Source organism: Charadrius vociferus, unplaced genomic scaffold (assembly GCF_000708025.1).
Source record: "Charadrius vociferus isolate BGI_N301 unplaced genomic scaffold, ASM70802v2 scaffold190, whole genome shotgun sequence".
Taxonomy (NCBI): domain Eukaryota; kingdom Metazoa; phylum Chordata; class Aves; order Charadriiformes; family Charadriidae; genus Charadrius; species Charadrius vociferus.
This window is the reverse complement of record NW_009646608.1, coordinates 6,247,014-6,263,157: the sequence shown is the minus strand read 5'-3', so window position 1 is coordinate 6,263,157 and position 16,144 is coordinate 6,247,014. Positions and strand designations below refer to the sequence as shown.

At 42.3% G+C, this 16,144-nt stretch overlaps 1 protein-coding gene across 1 annotated transcript in view; it reads right to left on the bottom strand.

Moving 5' to 3' along the window:
• The window catches only part of AGBL1 (ATP/GTP binding protein-like 1), a 372,591-nt gene that overhangs the window by 238,510 nt on the left and 117,937 nt on the right, over positions 1-16,144 (bottom strand). Inside the window, exon 6 of the mRNA XM_009887663.1 lies at positions 6,300-6,337. Coding sequence (XP_009885965.1) covers positions 6,300-6,337 — 38 coding nt within the window. The remainder of the gene's footprint in view (positions 1-6,299; positions 6,338-16,144) is intronic.

Genomic DNA, 16,144 nt, shown 5'->3' with positions numbered 1-16,144 from the left:
CCCAGTGGGCTCCATGGTTCCAGCAAGAAGATGGTATTAGCTCAACTCTTGTTGGGAGACAGAAGACTACTCTAATTGTGCCCTGTAAACTTCAGAGTCCAGACATTTATTTAAGCATTTAGGACAGACAAACAACAGTGGCACAAAAGCAGAGAACACAGGCAGGATTTGCTAGCAACCACCGGTGCTATGTTTTGCTCCCAGGCCAGGAATCAGCCACAAGCTTAGCTTCAGTACAAACACAGCTGATTCTTTCTACTCCAAAATAGTTGTTTTAGTTCCAGGTGTTGGCCAATTCAGTGGCAGTCTTACAAATTATATTACGACATGGTGATTATTCTCTAATTCGTCTTTTTTTCCATAGTTAATACATGAAAATTAAGAAAGAGCAAGCCAACCCCTTCTGAAACTTTTGAACTAACCCCAGAAGGAAACTGATTTTCAAAAAGGTTACTTTTTCCTCCTTCATTTTTTGGTTTCACAGCATCTTCTAGTTGGAACTCCACAGAAAGCTGCAAATCCACCAAAAAAAAAAAAATTTTTTTTTTTTTGCACAAGAATTCCAGCTTGATTTTTCTTACCAAAGTAATTTGAATGAGTTCAAATGAGGATGCTAGAATTTGGAATACTTTCTCAAATTCAGCCACTGAATTTTCTGAAGCCAGATCATCACTGGAGGCACAAACACTGCCCATGCCAAGACAAAGGCAGTACACAATCACTATGAAGGATGTCAGAGACTAATGCAGCTCCTCAACACTCTGGTTCCATTATACCCACCCTGAGGAGCAAAACAGTGGGAAGCTGCCATGCCCCACAAGATGAAACCAACCTTTTTATCTGGAGCACTGAGTTACTTTCAGTCTGGGATATGTCTACGAAGGAAAGAGCGTTCTTGGGGAAGGTAATATAAAGAACATTCAAAAACATTTTTTTATCCCCATGAAGTGGCTCTTCTCAAAAATATAAATTTAAAAATATAGAATCAAGACTCTTTACCTTCTGAAATTCAGGACGGAAGTATAGACACAGAACTTGTTTTAGATGATTATGAAAGGAACTATAAAATTCAACTCTGATCACAATACCCTGCAAGTTGTGATGACAGATTTGGGGCCAGACTGATAATGGAGTTTGAATCCAGAGGCAGGTAATGAAGTCATAAACCGATCATGAGAAATGGATACCTGGCAAAGTATTAGGCAAATCACAAACATCGTGCCCTTGGCTGCAGGAACTGATATGGTTTAACCACAGGGTTATTTTGATGCAAGATCTAAGACCTGCCTCAGTAGATCTGTTGCAAAGCATTGTGAATTCAGACATAGAGGGTGCAGGCCTTTCAGAAACCATAATCAGCTTATGTGCTAGAACATCGCTTTCTGTTCCTCGTACTTACTTGCCCCTCCTTGATGCCAGCATAAAAGGAGAAGAATGACACTGATTATTTTATCCACAGCCACAAGACATAATCCTTATGCTTTGATGAAAAAAACCAGCGTGTGAAAGGTTAAATAAAGGTTAGTTGACTGAAGATGAGGAGGAAAGAGCACTAAATGAGAGATGAAAGGCTGGGGGAGGAAGAAGAGAAGGCAAGAGGATAAAGAAGACAAAAGGAGGAAGGAAGAGTTATAGAAAGAGAGGGGAAAGGCCATCAGCAATAACTGCTGTTAGCACACAGAATTGTCTCGATGAAATAAGCATGATTATGGGGTCACCACAACCTGTCTTCTTAAATTGCTCATTACAATTTTACTAGGCAAGCATTGCAACAAGGGCCCTGCCCATTTCCCTAGCCCTTTCCTTCAATATCCGCTGAGCAAATGCCTTGGAGATCAGCTCTAGCTAATTTCCTTAAAGACATGCAAGCTGCTAATTCTGGGAAGTACAGATAGTCAGGAATAACAAATACAACCGAAATTAGATTAAAATAACCTGCTGATAAACAAATTACTCGCCAAAAATAAATATTGGATTAAGTGCTGGTGGGAGCAGGGATCCCTATAATAACATCGCCATCGTGTGGTTCGAGGTGCCGAGCAGCAGTGTCCAGTTTGGGCCATCACACTGCCTTCAACCTGCAAACCCCTAAATATGCACTTGTCTGCAATTACGTATCAGGTATCCAGGTTTTTTTTCCCCACTCTTCCAAAACTGGGAATGGTTTGCCTGTTTTATTGTGGGAGGTGAGTTCACTAAAAGCAATAGAGCCCATGGCTAGGAGCGACATGGAGGGCAGCCCTCTCTTTCCACCACTGTTCAAGCAGGCTCCAGCTGGGGTATGCTGCCTCCATACCTGGCCTTCTCGAAGGCGAAGAAGGGCTTAGTGATGAGTTCCCCAGGCCTTAAGACAGAACTGGAGCAAGATATGAAGACACACATATGGAGGAGAACTAGAAAAAAGCCAAAGGTGGCAGGAAAAAGTAGCAGATATGCCCTTGGAAAGAGAGAAGAGACTCTAGGAAGGATACTGTGCCTCATCCCACCTCAGTTTACCTATAGCTATCAGTATCTACCCCCTCCTCCCCACCCTGGGATGTAGTAAGCATCCAAAAACTGAAGAAGAAAGGATGGACAGGTGTAACACTGGAAAGCTTGACTGTAACATCCAAGAGAAGAGTAAAAAACTCCTGATGCCCTTATGGCACTTCAACAGCATTAGAGATATTTACCAAGCAACATGTTCAGCCTGTATAATAGTGTAGTTCAGTCAGAAGAAGTTAATAGCATGGTGATGAGACAACAGACATATATAAAAAAAACAACACCAAGGCAATGGAGGAAGGACTTGCTACAAGCTGTTTGCTGCATGCAGGGCAGGTGGAGAACAGCAACTGGGAGAGTAGCATGCTAGAGTCAGTAAAGTACTATGGGATGCTTGGAAAGAGATAAGTCAGGAGTGAGAAACTGGCTGATAGTCAGGCAAGAAATATCTTCACTATACCAGCAATTCAAGCTTCAACTGATAGAAAAGATGTAGCACTGTTAGAAAGGATCTAAAATTCTATTCCTCCATTATTCACCCTCTCTGTGACTATCACCAATTTCCACTATGTACTGGGGAGCAGGACAATCAAGTTTGCTCTCATCTTGCACTGGGTTTCCAAGCATTTCTTCCCTGTTGTGGATGAAGCACAAGTTTTTAATGTTCCATCAGTTATTTCTTTGGACAATCTTACACTTCCCCTCTGAAACAGAACTGCAACGATTTCCCAGGTACGGCTGGAGAGGTAATTTTTTCTTACACTGATTCCTTCTTTCCTGGCAGACCTTGCTTCTTGCCGTTATGCACCTGTTAAATAGGCATTTAGCATCAGCTTCTGTTAGGAAAGAGAGGCCAAAAAGTTTCTAGACAGCCCCTGGCTCCGCAGGTGGATGAACTCTCAAGTAGAGCTTAAGGAAGCCTGAGGAGCTGAAGATGGATGTTTCCAAATCCATCAGGGAGACACACTGCCATCTGCCTGCTCCCTTTAAAACTGCTGTGTTTTCCCGTTGCAGCTCACTGCCAAAAGGAAGAGGGACACTTTCCCTCCAGCACAACTCTGTGTATAACCATAACCCTCCTGATTACTTTGGGCTGAAGCACTTAAGGATGTGACAGCCCTACAGGGAGATCCTCAAGAATGGGTGTGTTTGTCCTATCTGTTTTATAGCCTTCACCCCCAGCAAAATTGAATCTCACCACCATTTCCCAGCAAGTCTCCAAAGCAGCTCACAATAATCAGTCCAGCAACCCAGTACTGCAGCACATTCCAGGATTCCTGTCTCCCATTTAGTCTGCATCCCATCTAAGACATGATAACGGGCTTCTGGGTGCTTTGCCATTTACAGTTTTACCGCTTGTTTTCATAGCACTTGAAAATTGCTCATAGCATTCACCGGATTTGATTTTTAACTTCTAAGAACCCCTGCACCATTCAAAAGCGCTAAGGTCATGGGGATAAATAAGTTAACTGTGACAAACAAAGCAGTCCTGACACAATCTTGAAAAAGAATTCAGCTATTTTTCCAGCCGTGGTGAATTTATCTCTAGAAGAACCAGAGCGGTTTTTCACATCTCCTAACCCACACCTCCCAAAAGGCACAGCCTGCTCATTTGTATGCAGCTACCAGAGCAGTCTACTCCAGAAGCCTGGAGCTGCTTGTGTACTGAGCCACAGGACAAGGAGAAAACTGAAAGATGTTCTTGACCACTCTGCATCAAACTGCAGAAAACATCACAAAACACAGTTCAAGCTGACCTGCAGGCTGTGGTGCTCTATTTGGTTGCACAACATTGGCACCATTTCCCAAGACTCAGTTCCACTGCCTTTAAAGAACATCAGCTGAAAATAGACCATGTGTTTTCCCAAAATCAATTCTTCACGTAAGCAATAGCTGGTGTTGCTGCAACAACGTTGTTCATTTGTGAATGATAAAGGAGAAGAGGACACATAACAGCAAACTGGAAATGGTGTCTCCAAACCAAGAATTGTCTCTCCCAAGCAATGCCTTTGTTTGCAATGGTCAACTGTACAAATGAACATGAGAACCCTAATCTGTATACCTCAGTGATCAACCAGAGTGACAATGTATGTACTGCTTTGCTCAATGGACTAAATTCTCATTGGAGTTCATTTTCCGTACCTTCTCTCAAAGCACCCGAAACAACCAGAATGATCAGTATGTTCTTCCAGTACTGGAAACCCTCTATGCACTCCCAAAAGCACAAAAAGCTTAAAAGGAAAAACCAACCAAGATGCCTTCACAGCCTAAATTGGCTAAGAAGAGTCACACAGAAAACTGATAAGTGTAAATGGATTTAAAAAACTTACCTCACTCCAGCAGAAAAAAAGGCAGGGAGAATTTGGAGCCAAATCCAATCCTTTTAGATTCCCTAGATCATCCTCAGCCACCCCCCCCCAACTTTTACAACATGTGTTTGCAACTCCCTAGGAGACTACATTTCACAGCTTCCTTCGGTAATTAGTCCTCCACTTCTATATACTGTTCTCATCTCTAGATCCAGAACAAGCCTCCAAGTAGAAAACCTATCCTATAAATATCTTGGGACAACAGAATTTCACTTCCCATTCTTAGTACTTACCATAAAGCAGGATTGCAGGAGAAAAGCTCAAGCTCACTGATGCGCTTTTAGCTCTTGCTCCACTTTTGCAGCCTTCTCTGTAAATTTCTTTCTACTCTGAAGGCTAATTTTACGTTTGTACTGCAAGCAGCCATGGCACAGCCCCACAAACCCCTTATTAAGATTTAGTGCCCAAACCAGAAGGTCTTTCCTTGTTGCAATAATGTGACCTTTAAATCTAGGCAGCAAGGTTAATACTGAGGCATTATTTCAGAATTCATCCTTTGAGCTGATGCAACTCAGACACGATCCCATTGCATCGTGCTCATTTAACTGCTTCCAGGGCTACAGTTTTTCACAAATGCATTTATTCCTAATGCTATAAAAAAGAGAAGGTGGAGGAAAAGAGAGAAAGACAATATGCCATTGTGATTTACCGTGTAGTAGATTGTCTGCAATAGTAGAGTGCTCTTTCTTAATCAAAGCTTTATTAAATTCGGGTAATAAAAATAAGTTTTTTCAGATGGGATAAACTCAAAAAAAGGGTAGCACGTTCACTTCAGGAACAATCACACCAGCCGTGTGTGACTGAGAATCCATGTTAAGATCTTAAACACCCCCAGCCAGCTGGTGCAAATGCTAAGCACAGCCTGCCATGGCAGGGTTGTACTCCGGCAATCACTAGGTCTCAGCCCTGTCTGCAGGTTATCAGACCTGACAAGCTTACAAGAGAGAATAAGGTCATCTCTTTTGGACTACTGAAGTTTTCTAAGCCTTTACCAACAGCATCAGTGTTGCTAGGTAAGCACGGAGTACAACAGCACCACAGGACAGACAGATCCTGGCCCCAGTTTCCAGTGATACTGGAACAGAGCAATGAGCATTGGTCGCTGGCTGGAGAGGTTTCCTATTTCTTCCACTGTACCAAGCCCCGGGACAACTACTATTCCCTAAATACTCAAAATAATGGTCTAGTCTGGCTCCCTCTGCAGCTTGCTCCCTGGGACCTAGAGCACCCTCTCCCATAGATCTGTGTGTCCACAGGGCCGTGGGACTCCAAGAATCATAGCTAGACATACAGGAAACTACTGCATTACCCCCTCTCTTTTCTAAGCAGTGCTCTTTGGGACTGAGGGAAGAGGGGATACCAAGGGAGAATGAGGTTCAACAGGATCATTCTGTCCAGCAGCACAGCACAGAAAAGTCAGAAAGCATATGAAGAAAAAAAGCTTACTTGATTTCAGCAAAGCTGCCAGAGCCTCAATGGCTGCCCTGGGGAACAAAAAGAGATAGAGAAATAATGTCAATTTCTTCAATAATTTTTGAAACTTTCATCTTCATTCTTCTGGGCCAGGCTTCCCAGCTGGTCTAAATTGACAGCTTATGATGGACTTTGACAGAACCGCAACATTTTACACCAGCGGAGGATCCAGTCTCTTCAGCTGACTCAGTTATTCTAAAAGACCATTAGCCCTCTAGCTTTAGTGTTACAGTAATTTGTAGTGACCATTAAATTTAAAGCAACACCCACATATCCAAAGTAATGAAGCAAGTCTTTAAACTGCTGGCCCTGAGCTATTTCTTCATGTTAGAGACTCAGCACATGCCCATTTCAGACACCAGTACTTCTGTCTACATCAGTAGATAACTTTTGCATCAAGCTGGGACAACCATATTGCTATTTCCAGCCAAATTCCACTCCCTTCTCCATTTTCCCAAAACAAGCTTCGCCCCCATCCTCACTCCCACCGGTTTTAACAGAGAGAAAAATCTACTTTTAATTACAATGATGTCTTGGCATTACAATGACAGGTAAAGGTCCCAAATCAGGTCAGGACTTGCAAGAAAGATGCAAAAACTGTGCAGTAAGACAACTTGCCCCATAGAGCTTAGAGAATAAGGAGGCGGAGGGGAAGAGATACAGAGATTTCTGTTCACCTTCCACATCATTTCAATGTGTAGATAAGCAACTCAACCTCCCTGCATCACTATAGCACTGGTTTGAATGGGAGCTGGTCACTAATATTTGTAGCTCGAAAAGCTGAACTGAAACATCCTTGTTCCCTACCATCTGGAGGCAAGTTTCTTCCCCATGTGGTATAATCTCCATCCCACCAGCCTGAAAGATTTTGTTTCCCAGTCATGTTCTGCTGGAGCAAGAAGATCCATGTTCTAACCTGGCTTACTGCTGTGAAGTTTCAACTGCCCACAGCTGATTAAATAAATACAGCTACAAACCCCTCCATGCCCAAAGATTCCCTAAAATGTAATCTCTTTACAAACCAATCCCCAAATAAAATCGTATTAGCTTCCGTACCGAGCCAATTACCATTCCGCAGCAAGAAATAAATATTTTTTTGTCATCAAGCTGACGCTCATTGTGTGTCCTAACACCAGCTGAGACTAAGAAAGATTCGAGAGCTGGTTCTTGCTGATGTTGGGTCAACATCCCTATCTAATGTCGTTCTTTCATAATGAATCTGTCAGAGTTCAACAGCAGCATTACAAACTGCAAAAGAAACACACATGAACACAGACAGAACAGGAAATCAGTAGCTAAAAATCTCACTAGTGGAAGCACAGTCATGCTCTCATTGCTTCTTTAACTCGACCTGAACAGCAATCATTCAGCTGGTGGGAGGAATACTGTCATCCACCAGCAATTTGGCATGCTCAGAAAAGAGATATGCTACAGCCACTGATCACTGAGTCTTTCCCTGAGTTTAAAGTCTGGGACAAAGTAAACAGCTCTAACCAGGTTCAAATTCCATCCAGAGCATCTCCCATAGCTCTCACTCAAGTTTTTCTCCTGTAAAGCAGACTACATTGCATACCTACATTTGCAGTCTTAAGGTGGTATCTCAATGACATGCCAAAACAGCAGAGTAACAGAAGACCAGAGTATTTCTGGCTCCAAGCAGGAAATACCCAAGGATTTCCCATAGGCATCTGCTTAATTTTGGGGGTACTTATGAGCATCACAAAGAGCTTCAGTAAGGTACATCACTGTCATTATGTCAACACTGCCAGCAAACCTCCCATCAACCAAACAATCAGCAAATCTGGATTCTCCAATACTTTTTGGGGGTCTGTAAACCACATTGTATACACAGAGAACTTCATTCATCCTCAGACCTCCCAAACCATGGTCTCAGACAGTGTAATTTCCTATTTGCCCCAGAAGACCTAAACTCTTCCTGGCCATACCATAGCAGATCCTTCAACAATCTTAACCATCCCTGGTCTTCTCCAAGCTTGGAGGGAGCCGGTCTGCTCTGAGTCAAGAGATAAGAGCTATTTATGCTTTTGATGTGACTTGGTAGAACAGGTCTGCAACCCCTTTGCCTGTAAAGCTGAGAAACCCAAAATGTAAGTAAATTGACCCAGATGGTATTGTGGGATGGAAAATTCAGACAGGACCTGACAAAAATAAAAATAAAGGTGGTGTAACCCAGATCCCAGCACTACCACTTAGCAGAATCAGAGTCACCACCTACTTCTGAAGCACCATTACAGACCTGCAGCTGTAGCTAGCTGGATTTCCCACATCCCAGGCTAACAGCCTAGACTCATCCTCATCTCAGTCCATGCCTGTATATAGTACTGCAATAAAATAAAGTGGAACCAAACTAGTACATTTCATCCATTCAAGTACTGCAATTCATCACAAGGGTTTTGGCATAGGCAATATGCAGTGTTCTGTATGTCTTGCAGCATGTACTCTACAGTTACTCATAAGTAGGTGCAGACCCAGGAGACTGACCTCAATAGTACATATTGCTTTAGAACAAATTTTGAAAGAAAAATAATTAAAGACACGAGGGTAAACTGCAAAACAGATAAAACAGGTTTAAGAGATAAAATGGACTTACCAAGAGTAGATCAAGCCAGCCTAACTTGATGTTTATGTCTTTGATAAGGTAACTGATTTTTCTAGACAAGGGAAATGTGGTAGATCTAATTTATCTGTACTTCAATAAAGCATTTGATAGAGCGCAACATGGAAATTATTAGCCAAGCTGGAGAACATGGGGATAAGTGTAAGAATTGCAATGTGGGTAAGGAACTGGTTAAAGAGGCAACGACAGGAGTTGTGCCAAAAGAGGAATTATTAGTCTGGAGGGAAGTTATGTGTGGAAGTCCTCAAGGATGTTTTGAGACTGATCTTATTTTTATCTTTTCATTAATGACCTTGGCACAAAAAGTCAGAGTATACTAACAAAATCTGCTGACCGTGTGAAGTCAGGAGCTACTGCCAATAGCAGGGAGTTCAGAATATCTTTCAGGAGTAACAGGATGTTCTTGAGGTCTGAAGCAATAGAAATGTGATGAAATGTAATAGTCAAAGTCCAAGGTTATGCATTTAGGGTTTAATAAGTATTGCTGTTATGAGCAGGGGCTCATAATTTGGAAATGAGTAGAAGGACACCCTGGATATATGAGCCCATTAGAGGCTGAGGACAAGCACAACCCAGCAGGGTGACAAAACTGTGAAAAGGACAGATCAGGTCTCAGGGAAGCCACTGCCAGTAGAGAAGGTAAAGCATCAATGTTTTCTTACAAGGCTTCACCTAAACAGCTGTGTGCAGCACTCAGAACAAACCATGCAGAGAAGTGCTAAGGAAATCATTATAGTAACAGAGACATGTCTCATGAGGAGTCTTAAAGATCACAGTTTTGTCACCTTAGCAAAATGATGGTTAAGAGGTGACTTGATTGTTCTCCATAGACACACAGGGTGGGGGAGAAGTAAACACTGAGGAAGGCAGAGAGCTACTTAAGCTAAAGAACAAAGTTGGCACAAGGACAAATGGATATAAAATGGCCATGAATAAATTTCAACTAGAAATTAAAGGATGGTTTTTAAGCACTGGAAAATGAAGCTCTGAAACATCCTCTTGGCAGCGATGGGATGACCAACCTAATGACTTTGAAAAGGGACCCTGAATTGCTTATAATGGGACTGTTAGCCCCAGGTGCCAACAAGGAAAGGATCTGAAAAAAGTGACCCAGGAATGAGAGTAGTCCTATATCCCTACATTTTAATCATAGATAAAATGGAAATGAAATTAGAAACAGGCATTCTAAGCACAAAGTTAATTAGCCAGGCCAGAACAGAGCAGCTGCACCAGCTAAGCTGAAAGTCCAAAGAGTCTAGTATCCTGTGGCCAACAGTGGCCAAGGGAAGAGTATAAGACCACAGCAAAAACACTGTGCTAGAACTTCCATAACAGACTCAGACTCCAGCCATTTACAGTCAAGAGATTTCATAAGCTAGCAATGGTGCCTTTGGGAGGCTTTTTAGCTCTTAGTTGATTTGGCTTCCATATATTTGCCTAGCCACTTTTGAACTTATGCAAACTCTTAACAGCCACAATTATCCTGGGAAAGGAGTTCACACCCACACTGTGTAAAGAATTATCTACCTGCATTTGTTTTAAGTTTGGACTTCAAATCAGCACTGTAATTTACACTTTAAGGCAGCTGTCAGCAAGTATCCCCAGAACATTATCTATCTTTGATGTGAGTAAATTCAAACACACAAAACACCCTATGGGAAACAAATAAGAAGTCATAGAAAAGAATGCAGAATGGACTTTCACCAAAACCAGCAGCAAGCTGATGGATGCATCAGTAGGCTTACAGCAAGCCAGGCAAATGGCGTTTGCAATATCGGCACCTCTTAACACCATACAGCAAACCAACAGCATGTTTTCTGGCATCAGAAGATATGAGGTAAGTAAGCCTGGGACAAGAAGACAGACAGAAAGGAGATAGTAAATTGTGCATGAGAGCAAATGGGGCAGTGGGGGAGGGAGATGGGAGCAGGAAGAAAAGTTTAACAGCACAAGAAAGATGACTTGATGAGCCATATGCTAGACCAGGGAATTTGATAGCATGCCCAGTGCAGAACTCTGCATTTGTCTCAAGAAGGAATGGGGGAAAAGAAGAAATCATTAAAAATCCTGCCAAACCTGCCCAGATGCCTTCCTCTGATTTTCTGTTCTTTGTGGTTATATGATAGTAAAAATCTTAGCTGTTTTGTCAACCCCATTGTATCTCAAAGGAGACTCATTTATGTAATTCAAAAAAAGGATGTATAAATAAAATTGCCCTATCTTAAAAGTCATAATAATAAATGCTGCTCCACAATCAGAAAACATTAAAAACTCCCTGTAGTAGCAGTCGAGACAGCCACTCTGAAGAATGGAAATCTTTGAAGTGTTTCCAAGTCAGCAGCTTGGATATCAGGGCAGGAGTACAACTAGCAGACAGATAGACAAACGCAATTTCCAGATCCTGTGCTTAGGAACCAAGAGCAATAACAAAGAAAAACTCTGCTTCCCAAGCCAAAGCACAATTGGATTAGCCAGTAAAACCAGGCTGCTAAAAAGCATAAACAAAGAAGTCTTATGTCTAGGTCACTCTTTCAGATCTGAACTACCAGAACAGTGTTAGCTGGAAATCACTGCAGACAGAGGACACTGAAAGCCAGGATCTCTTAGGTTTTCTTCTGTGCTCTGATCTCAGCTCACACGTTGTAGCACTGGGCAGTATGATGGACAATGCTGTGCCTCTGTCTCTTGAATAGATAACTTGTGTTCCACCCCAGTATTAAAAAACAAAACAAAACAAACAAAAAAAAAAAACAAAAAACCCCACAAACAACACACACCTCCTAAAATGAAATCCTCACAACAGAAGAGATGCATAGTCAAAGGATTTTAAGACTCACAAGACATGTTGATGCTGGTACAGACCTGGTCAGGACTAGCTTGGAACTATGGACAGGGAACATCAGAGAAGCCAAAGACTGAACAAAGAAATGATCCAAAAGGGCTCTGCAAATCAGCCCCCAAGTAATTTAACCAACCTCCCTTCTCCTGCAAGATTGTACCTTTCACATGCTTAAACACAAAACATCCTCTTCAAATTATTGAATGAAAGTTAATGACTTGGTGCTTCATTAAATACCTCTTCAGCTTGATGCCTGATCTAATTCCCAAAGGCAATCACACCTGGATAACAAAGACGTAAAGCACTATTTTTATAGAAGCTTAGGAAAAGGTTCTGCTCCTACCTCGCAATCCACTTTTTGCCCTTCACCCTGCTATTTCACAGTATGCTCACTTGTTGCTGTCATGTTTATTTATATCACAAGCAGCATGGGGCAGGAACCATGCAATATATATTTGTACAGCATCTAGCACAATGGGAACCCTGACTGAGGGCTCCAGGTATTACAGCTTACAGGCTTAAAGCCCCTAAGCTTCCATAGCCCTTGGAATCTGGGAATTAGTGCCCTTGAGTGTACATATTGTCTGGCTGCATTTTGCCTCCAACCCCTGGAACTCGTACTTAACTACTGGAGTTTATTCAGTCACAGAACAACTCACTCAAAAGATCATTTCACATTTGACAACTGAGAGACATTTAGAAACAACATGTAGGCACCACGGCAATAGGTGCTTTATAAATCCTACCAGAAGGTAGATCTCATCCGAGACAGATGCCTTGAATAGTCATTTCCCTTGTGGCCCAGAAGTACAGATCTTAAACATGCAGGCACTTGCACAGTGATTTGTTTTGTTTTAAAGGCTTAAAACCAGCAGTTTCACAAGTCTTGGAAATATGGGTGGGCAAAAGCCGCTTATGCTGCTGGCATTTTCATAGCACTGCTGATCTAGGACTTACACAAAACACCCATCATCACGTCCACTTTAATTCCAGCTTGTTAGATAGGCATTAAAACTTATGCTAAAGGCAAAGCCTGCTCACAGTCTGTAGTGTCCCATACACTGCCAACAGGTGGAGTTTGGAGGTCCAGCTGTTGTGCACAGATGTGCTTTTGGTATAGTGCTGAAGGAAAGGGAATTAAAAAAAAAAAAAACCACACCACACAAACAATTACACACTTTTCTAATGGTTACTTTAATTTCAGGGACCAGCTTCTCCCACCCACCCCCCCCCCGAAAAGCACATGCTGTCTTCAATACAAATATATACCTTCTATGGAACCTATTCTCTGTGATGCAATTCATTTTGCTGAATAGAATTAGCAAGCAAACAAAAAAAAAAAGTTCAGAAATTACATGCATACTGAACAGTATTTCCTCCCTACCTTTAAAGATTTCTATAGGTATTAACAGCTAGAAGAGGGTCATGAGGGAAAAAGATTGCACACAAGTACCAAAGTCAATGTTAAGAGCCAACAAGACTTGACAGCAAAAGGAGCGATGATTCCCTGCTTTTTAACCCCACCTCAGATCCAGGAATGAATTTTCTCCTAACTTGCATTCTGGTGAGCTAAAGTCAATGTTTTCTCCAAGAGACATGCTGCCATTTATAGAGAAGTTATAGCTGTGATGCAGAAGCCCCAGTGTGAGGTCCTCTCTCGCTCTCATGGCTAATACAATAAGCATATTCAGCTCAAAGCCTTCACTGCAGCATCTTGCAAACATCTCTGCCTGCCCTGGAGCCTGTTATGTTAAATCAGTGAAAAGGTATAGCCTTCCAGCCTCTTTCATCTCTGCCTTCCAGAAAGAAGAGTCACTCCAGGGTTATCCTCCAGACAGCCTTACAAGTATCCTATCCTCTCTCTCATGTGCAAGTACAGAAGGAGAGGTCACTGTATCCTAAAAATTCAACCTATTCTTTACAGCTCTAAATTAAATTAGTTCCAAAGTAGTAACAAAAGAGAACAAGGTACAGGAACTATGTTTAAATCCTTGCCAAAGAAATGCCCAGGCATTTCTTACAGCACAGTGCAGAGCTGGCACGGCTTCCTCAGGCAGAAGCCATAGCTCAGAAGATTTCCCATTCCTGTCAGCTCCCTCTCTAGGGTCAGATGTCACCAATATGGCTGAGGCAGGCTATGACAGCTTGTCACTCACATCAAGATGAAGGGGCTGGAAGGATCACAATCGGACAGAATTCTTAACAGATTTATCACCCAGGCAGTTCCAGGCTGACAGTGTGAGAATCCAGCTCTCCCACTCAAGGGACACACGTAGAGGGACTGAGAAAGGGGCTTGACGCTATCCTTGGTTGATTAAGAGGAGTGGTAAGGATAGTCAGAGGCCACAACTGATAACAAGCACCAGTACAGCCCTACAAAACATCTCATACACAATTAAAACATGTCAGTGAGTGGGGTTAAATCCCCCTCCTTTCCCCAGACAGCTGTCTTTCAATCCCAATTCAGTCACTAGTAAGAAAAAGAGCCCAACAGTCACTCCTCAGTTATCAATTTATTTGACCTGCAGCTTTTCCTCTGGTGACACCACGGAGTGACATGCACATTGTGCTCATGGCAAGGCAGATGCTCAATGCACAGGGGAGAGATGCAGCCCCATTCTGCTCGCTTCTGGATTGTTCTGCCTCGAACTTCTCTGAATGCTGTGTACAGTCAGAGCAAGAGCAGGGGAAGAGACACAATCCCATACCTGGCAAAACCCTGCTTACTGCATGATGAAGCTGAAGGGCACTGCTTGGTGACACACTCAGGAACCTTAGGCTCCAATCTCAGCAGGTCAATGGTGACTTCTGCCCTCATTAAGAGAAACCGAATTGCAGGTGTTTTGCCATTGGGGAGTCTCCGATAGTGAACTGTAAGAGAAAAGCTAGAGCCTGGGGGTAGCCAGGGCTTTATGATGCCAGAAAATGAGCCTGCACTCACACTATATTGCCTTAAAACAACTGCAAGATTTTTATTTTACAGATACTATCAGTTGCTGGCAGTGAGATATCCAAGGGCAGCTTGTGTTACCTCACTACCTGGACTGTTGGCATCTAACATGTCATTGCTTCTGTCCAGAGCGATTTGAGAACACAAAACAGAGGCTGGTTTCAAAGTAATCAAGGCTAAGAGCTGTAGTTCTCCCTGACTACTGGTTACTACAAACCATCTCTAAGGCAGCAGTAATCTCAGGGTACAACATCTTTAAAAAGCACTGTGTAACAAAAGGTGCTCTTGAGCTGTAAAGCAGCAGTGTTTGAAATAACAGCCTTTACTGCATGTAACTGGGCTGGTGCAATGGATGGGAAATTTGAGTTTTCATTTCAGCCATTCCTGCAGTTTCACTGCTTCGGATTTTGAGGTTTGTTTTGTTTGAGGTTTTTGTTTGGTTGGTCTTTTTAACTGGAGAAATAAGCATCTTTCAGGGAAAATAATTTTAAAAATGTGTACAATTTAAGAACTTGAAAAAGAATATGAAATATGAAGCTGAAGGATTGAGAAACCACCATCTCCCTTGATCTCTACCAAGAAACAAGGTTGACTTGTGTGGCAGCCTTTTCTTTAAGAAGTCAGATGCTTCAGAATAAAAGAAGGAAAGACTGATATTGAACACAAGATGAAAAACTGTGTTTGTTCTTTTTAATCTAATGGTACTGTTTTTGTATTACAAGGCTCTAGAAATAGATCCATCAGTTTGATTTTATATGGCACTTCACTTCCCCCTCTGGTCCTATTCAGATGAAGCACATCCATAAAGTCCAGCCAAAGGAAACTTAAAGCTTAAAACCTCTAAGGAAGAAAGCTGGCTTGCAGAATTTCTTTGAATATGCCAGAGCAAGAAGCCATTTCATGCAAGCATAGCTACTGGAATCATTCTCCCAGTGCTGCATGACAAGATCCAACTTGTGCAGTTGTGAACTGGTAATAACATCATAACATTACCCTATAGCCCTACTCAGTTCTGCCTGTTGGTGAGTGTCCAGTTACAGTCCGCTCGTACTACTAAGGCCGTGGTTTCAACGTGCAAGTAGCTGTTTCCACATCAGCTGCAGCACTGACAGCACAGTGTTACATCCACATTTGCAGTATGGAGCAAGCAGAAAAAGATATCCATGCCAATTAATCCTCTTGCATGCAACACTTCCCATTTATCAATCTCCACGTGCTTCCCAAGTAGGTAAGCATCATTTCCCTTGTTATGCACACAGGTTAGGTAGGTTCCATATATTGCCCTTATCTAAACCCCAAAGGATGGTGGTCAGAGTTAGAGCTGCCCGAAATGCTCATGTGCAATTGGAATTTCAGCAAAATACATAGGAAAAAAAAATATACAGAAGCCA